Source organism: Trachymyrmex cornetzi, unplaced genomic scaffold (assembly GCF_001594075.2).
Source record: "Trachymyrmex cornetzi isolate Tcor2-1 unplaced genomic scaffold, Tcor1.1 scaffold913, whole genome shotgun sequence".
Classification (NCBI taxonomy): domain Eukaryota; kingdom Metazoa; phylum Arthropoda; class Insecta; order Hymenoptera; family Formicidae; genus Trachymyrmex; species Trachymyrmex cornetzi.
In genome coordinates, this window is record NW_017300260.1 from 115,254 (window position 1) to 124,160 (window position 8,907).

Here is an 8,907-nt window from a genome sequence, read left to right on the forward strand (position 1 = left end):
CTAAGTTAAAATGGGTCACCCTGTATAACCGTTTATATATATGTACACAAAATTTCTTATAAGAAACCAAGTTGATTTAATCCAAGTTGATTTAACCAAGTTGATAAATTTGATGAAAATGACAGATCTTGCTCGGTTTCTGCTTTCAAGTTATGTCAGCAGACTCTGCTCAGTTTCTGCTCGCAATCTGCTATCAGATTCTATCAGCAGGTTCTATTTGATTTCTGCTACCAATTTGTTTGCGTAGAATGTTAACAGATTCTGTCGGCAGAACAGGAACAGAATGCAACGTCAGTTGTGATCAGTCTGCTAACATCTTCTGATCAAATCTGTCACAGTCCTTCTACAATAGGCCGCAAGTCAGAACATCAGAAGTCTTAACCTGTCTTAACCAAATCATTCAAGTTAGCTATTGGCCAACTTCATCGATTATGACTCAAAATAGCTTAGAACTTCTGATTTGCGGCTTATCGTAGAAGGGCTGTTACCAGTCTGTGGACATCCTGCTAACATTTTGCTATTTGGATCTTTACACTACCCTTCTACAATAGGCCGCAAGTCAGAACATCAGAAGTCTTAACCTGTCTTAACCAAATCGTTCAAGTTAGCTATTGGCCAACTTCATCGATTATGACTCAAAATAGCTTAGAACTTCTGACTTGCGGCTTATTGTAGAAGGGCTGTTACCAGTCTGTGGACATCCTGCTAACATTTTGCTATTTGGATCTTTACACTTATATGGAATATCTAAACGCAATAACGTATAATCAAATTTAACAATCAAATAATACATGTATGTTCTGTTAAATAATATGACAATATTATTATTGGATATTTTAAAATATTTATATACTTTTACATGTAACTTTATTAATTCATCATCTATTGCAGCTTTTAGTATGCACTAATCTAGTAGTGCAAGTGACTGAATTTGCTTCAGTTATATGTATAATGACAGACGTACCATGGAAACATATTTTACTGAGGCTGACCGTATCTATCTCGTCCGCATCGAGAACATCGTCGAACTCGCTCAATCTGTAAACAATCCACAGACACATGAAACAAATCGAATCGGGGAACAACATCTCGCGCAGGTATTTTGCTTACCTCTTTCGCAGAATGCTCATGTTCGTAGCACATGTGACTGATGTGACACTAAGCAGGGGTCCAGCGGCGTGAAAGCTGCACGGATCTAACCGCGGCTCCTTATCAGCATTCAGTGGGCGTGCGACACGGCGTCGATGCGTGCAGGCAGACGCGTGTACAGATCTGATACAGCGATATCCCGTAAATCTCGTTTTCTCATTATTGACTGCGGCCCGTCGCCTCGACGCACGCGACGATCGTCATCACTTTCGAATCGCTCCACCAGACTCACGACCAGCTGTAGCCGGCAGCGATGGCCATTGACTCCGGAGCGACCGGAGCATTCGGAGTATTCCGACGAGTGAATATCGATGCCCCCCCCCCCCTCTCTCTCTCACTCCCTCTCCCTCTAAAGTTACTAGATTAACAAAGTATTGCGATGAGAAAATTCACTGAATTAGCATTTGGAGCCAAAATGACGTCGAAGTGTTATCCTAATCTGATTCTGTTAAAAGGTCGGAAATCTATACAAGGGTCTGGAAAAAGAAGAACCTGATTCTGTTATTATCGAAAATGCCCGGTTGCTGTGTTGAAAATTGCAAAAACCGCAGCGAAAGAGGCTGAAGTTTTGAAGAAGTGATCCCGATTGACCACGGCTCGATTGGACACCACCAATCACAGCAACCGATGCTTAGGAGCTTTGTAGTCCCAAGCGCTGTGAGTGGCTCGTGTCCAATTGAGCCGTGTCCAACTGGGTGCCACCCGTTTTGAATAACCAGCGTAATGGAGCCAAAATGGCGGCAGTTTGCGGTACTTTGTTAATCTAATAACTTTGGCTGTGTTCCAAATTTACTGCTAGCAATGAAAATGCTACAGTTTACGTTACGTACACTATAGATTTCCAGTACTGGCCGCAGTCAATTTTGGAACACAGCCTTTATCTCCTTCTTTTGCCCTCTCGATATATCAACATCGATATTCGTCGCAACCGGACGAAGTATCGATACTCTCGCATGCTCTCGTGCCGAGAGATTTTCTATCCTTGTTTTATGTCTAAAATGAATAATGAGGATAGAATGAGACAATAGCACTAGTAGCGTCACTAGCGTCTCCCCGAATGCACCTATACCGACAGTAAGCAACAGCAAAGTATTGTCAGTAACTATCAGTAATGTATAGTTTATCTCGTTGATGGGTCGGATTACTCCGAAAGGGCAGAAACTGCGAAAACTTGGAAAATAGATCGCGATGCCGAGTGATACTTTAAAAGGAATTCAATGTTTGCTGTTTGATATCAGCCGATTGATATGGCTACTGATAACGGAGTCTGGAATTGCCAAAATATACATCTATCTCGGATGGATAATGTGCCCGCTGAGCGAATAATGTGTACACTATTTACAGTGTTTACACAAGAAAGTGACTGATGAGTGTGATATTTTAAGCATTAAAGGAATTCGCGTGTGTGTGTGTGTGCGCGCGCACCGCTTAAAATATATATCAATATATCTCTTAACTTGTTATATCGCCAATTTGTACTGCGACGTTTCTCGTAAATAGAGATCGTAATGTCACTTTATAACGCGAATGATATTTGATATAATTGTAAGTGGAATTTCTTAATCTATAATCTATCGTTATTCTGCATCCTGTTGAACACAAACTAACAGTATTTAACATTAATGTTATAATTTCCTAATCATCAATGTACCCAAATAACAACATATCTATCCTGTTACTGGCAAGTTGCTTGTTAAGTATGCATTGCTAAGTATGTGTTGCTACCAGAATTGCAACAACTGAGTCTTCATTTGTTCACTTGATGCCTTCATGATATGACAATATTGAGTAGCAACTTACCAGCAATTTACCAACAACTTTAAAATCATCCTTATCAAAATTCATACTGTTGCCATTATGTTATCATAATATATAGCATCATACAATGCTGTCATATTGCCGATAACGCAAGATAACATTGACGCAGCTATTTTGCTGTAAAATACTGGCAATACATATACACATAAGATCTGTTCTTTTTAATTAAAGTTCTTGCACGGTTCATCTTTCTTCCTTTTCTCTCCACGTTGGAGAAATCAAAGGTAAATCTATGGCAAGTTGCCAGCATCATAAGCAATCACAGATTTGTACGATTTTGCTGTTACACGCTTTGCTATCTGGGTAACTGTTATTACAATATATTACATTACATTTATATTGTTAAATCGAAAATTATAATATTGATGTACGTGTTAGTTCGTATTTATTAGGATACATTGGGTCTATTTCTTTATTCCTGCATTAAACTATACTTTCTGGATTTTCTTTCTCTCTTTTGCTAAAAAATATCAAATATGTATCTATTCCATTTTAAATTCCAAAAGTGTATACTAATTCAGTTATACAAAACCGTTACAAAAAAAGTTATAAAAAATAGACTTTTGTGACACTTTGGATTTCCCTTAGATTTGTAATCAATGCGTTACATATTTACGTATTTTTTTTAGTTACTTTGCGGCTGCCAAAATGCCGTTCAAGTTCCACTTGAAAAAGAGCAGACAGTATAATGTCGTGTCCAAGAATCAGTATGTAATTTGTGTCGAATTGTTAGATGCCACTTCAATAGAATGCACTCTCAGCATCGACAGTGTTGGCCAGGAGTGTCTGGACAACGTGATGCAACGTTTGGGATTAGGGCAACCAGAGTTTTTTAGCCTACGCTATATTTGCCGCAGTACGTCATCACTTCGATGGATAGATATGGACAAACCTTTAAAGAGGCAACTTGAAAAAGATGCTAAAAGCTTTACGCTTTACTTAAGAGTTATGTACTATATAGTGGATGTACAACTCATTCAAGATGAGATGACAAGGTTAACTTAATTCGCTTAAGTGATGTAAGGTCTGTTCTTTTTAGCTCAACTTGCACAGTTTATCTTTACTTGTTTCCTCTTCAAATTAGAGAAGAAATGAGGAAATATGAGTCTGACATTAAATGATATTAAAAATAACAGACCTATAAGTTTCTTAAAAAATATAATTTTATGTGTTTCTTCTCTTTTTCCTTCCACAGATATCATTATTATCTTCAACTGAAGAATGATGTGCTAGAAAACAAAGTACATTGTAATTACAGACAGGCTTGTGTGTTGGCAAGCTATTCTATGCAAGCTGAGTTTGGAAATTATAGTCCAGAGAGACACACAATCGAATATCTCCAACAATGCACTTTCTTCCCAAACGTAACACCAATTTTTATAACTAAATTATTCTAATTGCAAATGTCATATAAATCTAAATTCGGGTTTTATTTAAATTTCTCTTTAGGACGTAAACAAAACAGATCCAAATGGACAAGAATCTCTTTTATACACAGCAATATGTCAATATAAAGGTTTTGCCAATATGACACAAGCTACTGCAGAAGAATTATATATTTCAATTGCCACGCAACTGGAGGGATATGGCACTGAAACTTTTCCTGCCAAGGTATAAATAGCGCGATAAATTAATTAATTTTAAAAATGCCTATTACGGTCGAAGCTGGATCTTCGTTACTTTTTTAAATAATTCAATCTTGAATTACTAATATACACTATATATGTACTTGCATATATATCGTATGTAATCTTTTTCAAACTGCGCGCCGAATTATTTTTCCGGACTAAATAAACGCAATTAAAACTACTCTAGTAATCGCGAATTAAATTGACAAGCAATTTAATAATTTTTGATGCTACCATCAAGCATCATATATTACAAAGATGTTAATATATTAAAACTGTTAATAAATTTATTGCGAAAAAAATTACCTCGGCCGAGACTTGAACCCGGATCTCTTGTAAATCGTACGAGCGTCCCAAGCCATTAGACCACCGAGGCTAATTCGGCGCGCAGTTTGAAAGACTACAATATAGTATATATGCAAGTACATATATAGTGTATATTAGTAATTCAAGATTAAATTATTTAAAAAAAACAACGAAGATCCAGCTTCGACCGTAATAGGCATTTTAAATTTCTAGTATTGATTGTGTTTCTCACATATATGGTCTAAAAATAAAGATATTGTTTAATTAATTTTTGTTGCTTTTTTCAAATGCTGCAATTATGGAATATTTCAGGATAATAGTAACAACAAAGTTATACTTGGAATTTCCATCAATGGAATTATGGTGGCCTATCCTAATACTCAAACAACGCAATTTTATAGGTTAATTTACTTTTTATTTTATATATGTGACTTTAGGTCTGTTCTTTTCAGCTGAATTTCTCGCATGTCTTCTTTTCTTTTTTTCTTTCCACATTGGAAAAAAAAGAGGAGATAAATAGTGCAAAAAATTCAGCTTAAAAGGACTTTTTATATGCACTAAATTATTACAGCATATTAAATAAATAATTTACGATTTGCAGATGGAAAGACATCAGTAATGTCATAAATCAAAAGAAGACGTTTAGAATAGAGTGCAAATGTGAAGAAGCAAAGCAATTTGTATTTACCGAGTCGCGCGATGCAAAATACATATGGAGATTATGTATAGCCCAACATTTATTCTATATACAGTATCAAGAACGCCGTCCACCAGAAAGATCTAGTGGCTGCTGTGTGCGTAAATTAACATTTGTTTAATTATTTAAACATCATATAGAATTTTATGTAATTGTAGGCATTAATATATTGTTACAGGATAATGATACAAACGATTCTAGTGAGCAAGCAGTATCCGTGAATTCGGATAACAGAACCTCGGACACACATACACGGTGGACAAGTTACAACGATCTTTCAATACCGTCACCGTGTCCTGTTGTATCTATTTCGTCAACCGATATAAATAGTTTGCGCGCGTTATTACCATCATATAGACCGGCGCCTGATTATGAAACGGCAGTCCAAATGAAATATAATAGTGGAAACGCTTCTCAGCCTTATTATGCGAATCAGTCAGCAATAGTTGGTTCAGATATTTCGTGCCTGCTCGGTGTAAACCGCAATAGGTATTAAATTTAATAAGATATCTGATAAAGTTTTATTGAAATATTTGTGATATAAAAATTTTAATATGCAAAAGAGATTATATATTACGTATAATTCATAAATATTGCAAATAAAATATTTATAAACTATATTAAATATATTAAATATATTGTTTCGTTTCGAATATTATGTTTTATTTTTATAAATATATACTACAATAAAATTATTAACAATATAACATGTGTATGCACAAATTTACAAACAGCGTTTTTATCAACGAAATTATACATTATTCTTTCTGAGAAAAGCAATGTAATATAATAAAACTAGATAACAATCAAAATTACAATTGTAAGATATATTTACATATATAACACACATACACGCACGCGTACACACATTTGCTTTTATAGCTCTCTAAAATATATATTGTATGTACATTATTTATAATTATTGTTAACAAACTTACATGAACTGAAGAAAGATTCCTCTTATTGTGAAATAATTTGAGAAATATTTATATATTAAAAAAATATATGTTTTACAATATCAAAATATTAAAAAAATGTTAATAACTTCATATAATATATATGTATACCATTACATAATATTTTCCTCTAGCATTCTTATTTAAATCAAAAAGAAAGAATTCCATATTTGGTCGAAGCAGATCTTGGTGCTTGATAATACTTATATACAAATTTGGGGTGGCACCCAAAGTTGGACACGGCTCAATTGGATACAAGCCACTCACAGCGCTTGAGACTACAAAGCTCCTAGGCACTGGTCGCTGTAATTGATAGTGTCCAATCGAGCCGTGATCAATCGGGATCACCCCCAAATTTGCAAATGCACATTATATTGTCTATAAACTGCGCACCAATTTGGTTTTCCGGTTTTCATGATCGATCTTTATGACAAACAACCCAAAAGACGTCATGTCATAAATTATTCTTTTTTAAATTTTCTATAGAATCAGCAGCTGTAATCGCTTGCATTAAAGCTACTGGTTCAGGTTTATTCGCAGTGGCATATACATTGAAACCAGAATCAATTAATGCATCTTTTGTTACAGGTCCTATTGCTACTGCTTTTATATTTTTGACATTATAGAAATTTCTCTTAAGTTGCGCTGTAATATGCTCAACTGTAGATGGACTGAAAAAAACAAATATACTAGGAGATTTCTCGAGCATTTTTGGTAATTCTTGTTCAAGAGTTTCACTCTCTAATGTTCTATAAACTATGATCTTTTTTATTGAAATTTCACTATCTCCAACAGTACAAGAGATAGTTTCACGTGCAATTTCACTACATGGATACAATAATGGTTTGGAATCTTTTTTTATATCAAGAATAATTTTTGCAGCCAGTTGCTTTGAATTACCAGACTGACTGCCTACACAATGTTGCAAATTAAGTTGATTTCTTGCGAGAGACTCTGTCACAGTTCCCACACAGTACGTTGGCACCTGTTCCCAATGATACAGGATACTAGTATCTTCTTTTACTGCCAATACAACAGCTTCAACTGTACGAGGACTAGTTAATATTAAACCTATAATTAATTAACAGATGATAGATATAATATTAGTTATAATAACTATATAATATAATAATAATTATGTAATATAATTATGTTGAAAATAATAAGATGTATTACCACTATATCTGTCAGCTACTCGCAGACATGCTCGCAGATCCGAAATATTCACAAATTCGAATTTTAAAGTTTGTAAACATTCGCAATTATAACCAGCTGATTCCAATGTCTTGCTATATGTTTCCTGCTTGCTCTTTTCAGATAATCCTTTACACAATACTACTCTCTTGTAATTTCCAGCCATTATATGAGCAAAAGTGTTTTTAATTTGTAAACTGAAATTTTGGTACAAGAAAAAAATGTATATATATTGTAACTATTAGTAACAATAACAAACTGTATAATGTTGGATTGTCAAAAAAAAGTTTGAAATCATTTACCAAAAAATAATTATTAATAATTGTCAGTGATATTCTGAATAAATTTATATGTAAAAAATAATGTTTTTGAAGGGTAATATCTAAAATAATACAAAACTTTTTTTTAGTAATTATCTAAAATACCTTTTCTCTCCCTAAAATCTTAATAAAAATGTACTCATTCGACGCGTATTCACTTAAAACGAAAGAATCTGGCAGAAAAACGCGGCAGTCGGCCGCGTGAATCAAATTATTAAGCGTTAAAGTTCAAGACTTTAGAGGTTAAAATATCTATCATCTCGACTCTATACAAGGGTGCGTTCAGGAATTACGCCTAGATAACTCTGGAATATGCGCCCAGACACACACTCTTGCATAACGCATAACGCATAGTGCATAAGCGAATCAACTAATCAGAAGCTTTCCTTTCCTCTCATTCCATGGAAAAGAAGAATTTTGATTGGTTGATTTGCTTATGCACTATGCGTTATGCGTTATGCAAAAGTGTGTGTCTGGGCCCTATCAGTGATGGGTGATGGGAGCTGGCAAGAATTCGTCTGCTCTAGGAAACTTTGTGCGCATGCGTAATGACGTAGCAGCTCGATCTAAAGGCCCGTCTACAATACACGGAGTAAGAAGTAAGAGTAAGAAATTGACCAATCACAGTCGATTATTCTTCTCACATTCGACTGTGATTGGTGAATTTCTTACTCTTACTTCTTACTTCGTGCATTGTAGACGGGCCTTAATAACAGAGCAATACGGAATACGGGTGCTTTTGGGGCTCCTGTACATCTTATAGCGTATTCGATTTAAGGCCTAAACACAATGCGAGGCAATAGCGATAGCGATAGACATAGCGATAGCGATAGACGTAG

The 8,907-nt window shown here is 34.9% G+C and overlaps 3 protein-coding genes across 5 annotated transcripts in view; 1 reads left to right on the plus strand and 2 right to left on the minus strand.

The window, feature by feature from the left end:
- The window catches only part of LOC108769499 (TBC1 domain family member 13), a 7,660-nt gene extending 6,220 nt beyond the window's left edge, over window positions 1–1,440 (minus strand). For both annotated transcript variants that reach the window (XM_018520519.1, XM_018520518.1), the window contains exons 1-2: window positions 1,111–1,440; window positions 965–1,038 (exon numbers count right to left, since the gene is read on the minus strand). In XM_018520519.1, the coding sequence (XP_018376021.1) occupies window positions 965–1,038; window positions 1,111–1,130 (94 nt within the window). In that variant the 5' untranslated portion in view covers window positions 1,131–1,440. The remainder of the gene's footprint in view (window positions 1–964; window positions 1,039–1,110) is intronic.
- Window positions 1,441–2,243: 803 nt separating this feature from the next.
- Window positions 2,244–6,111, plus strand: Pez (protein tyrosine phosphatase non-receptor pez). 2 transcript variants are annotated; one of them, XM_018520520.1, is made up of 7 exons: window positions 2,244–2,694; window positions 3,597–3,962; window positions 4,163–4,331; window positions 4,417–4,578; window positions 5,214–5,302; window positions 5,503–5,695; window positions 5,777–6,111. In XM_018520520.1, exons 2-7 carry the CDS (start codon window positions 3,616–3,618, stop codon window positions 6,092–6,094), a joined length of 1,278 nt encoding a protein of 425 aa, XP_018376022.1. In that variant the 5' UTR covers window positions 2,244–2,694; window positions 3,597–3,615; the 3' UTR covers window positions 6,095–6,111. The 2 variants fall into 2 exon arrangements, with proteins under 2 accessions (XP_018376022.1, XP_018376023.1); XM_018520521.1 differs by having other exon boundaries at window positions 3,701–3,962.
- Window positions 6,112–6,848: 737 nt separating this feature from the next.
- On the minus strand, window positions 6,849–7,944 carry Uros1 (Uroporphyrinogen III synthase 1). Its single transcript, XM_018520525.1, has 2 exons — window positions 7,731–7,944; window positions 6,849–7,625 (listed from the first exon to the last, which is right to left on the minus strand). Exons 1-2 carry the CDS (start codon window positions 7,912–7,914, stop codon window positions 7,009–7,011), a joined length of 801 nt encoding a protein of 266 aa, XP_018376027.1. The 5' UTR covers window positions 7,915–7,944; the 3' UTR covers window positions 6,849–7,008.
- Window positions 7,945–8,907: the final 963 nt, after the last annotated feature.

Coding starts and splice junctions, on each gene's coding strand:
- Pez (XM_018520520.1), top strand. CDS start 3,616: ATGCCGTTCAAGTTCCACTTGAAAAAGAGCAGACAGTATAATGTCGTG. Junction 4,332..4,416: donor AATGCACTTTCTTCCCAAAC/GTAACACCAATT, acceptor ATTTCTCTTTAG/GACGTAAACAAAACAGATCC. Junction 5,696..5,776: donor AAAGATCTAGTGGCTGCTGT/GTGCGTAAATTA, acceptor ATATTGTTACAG/GATAATGATACAAACGATTC.
- Uros1 (XM_018520525.1), bottom strand. CDS start 7,914: ATGGCTGGAAATTACAAGAGAGTAGTATTGTGTAAAGGATTATCTGAA. Junction 7,626..7,730: donor AGTAGCTGACAGATATAGTG/GTAATACATCTT, acceptor AATTAATTATAG/GTTTAATATTAACTAGTCCT.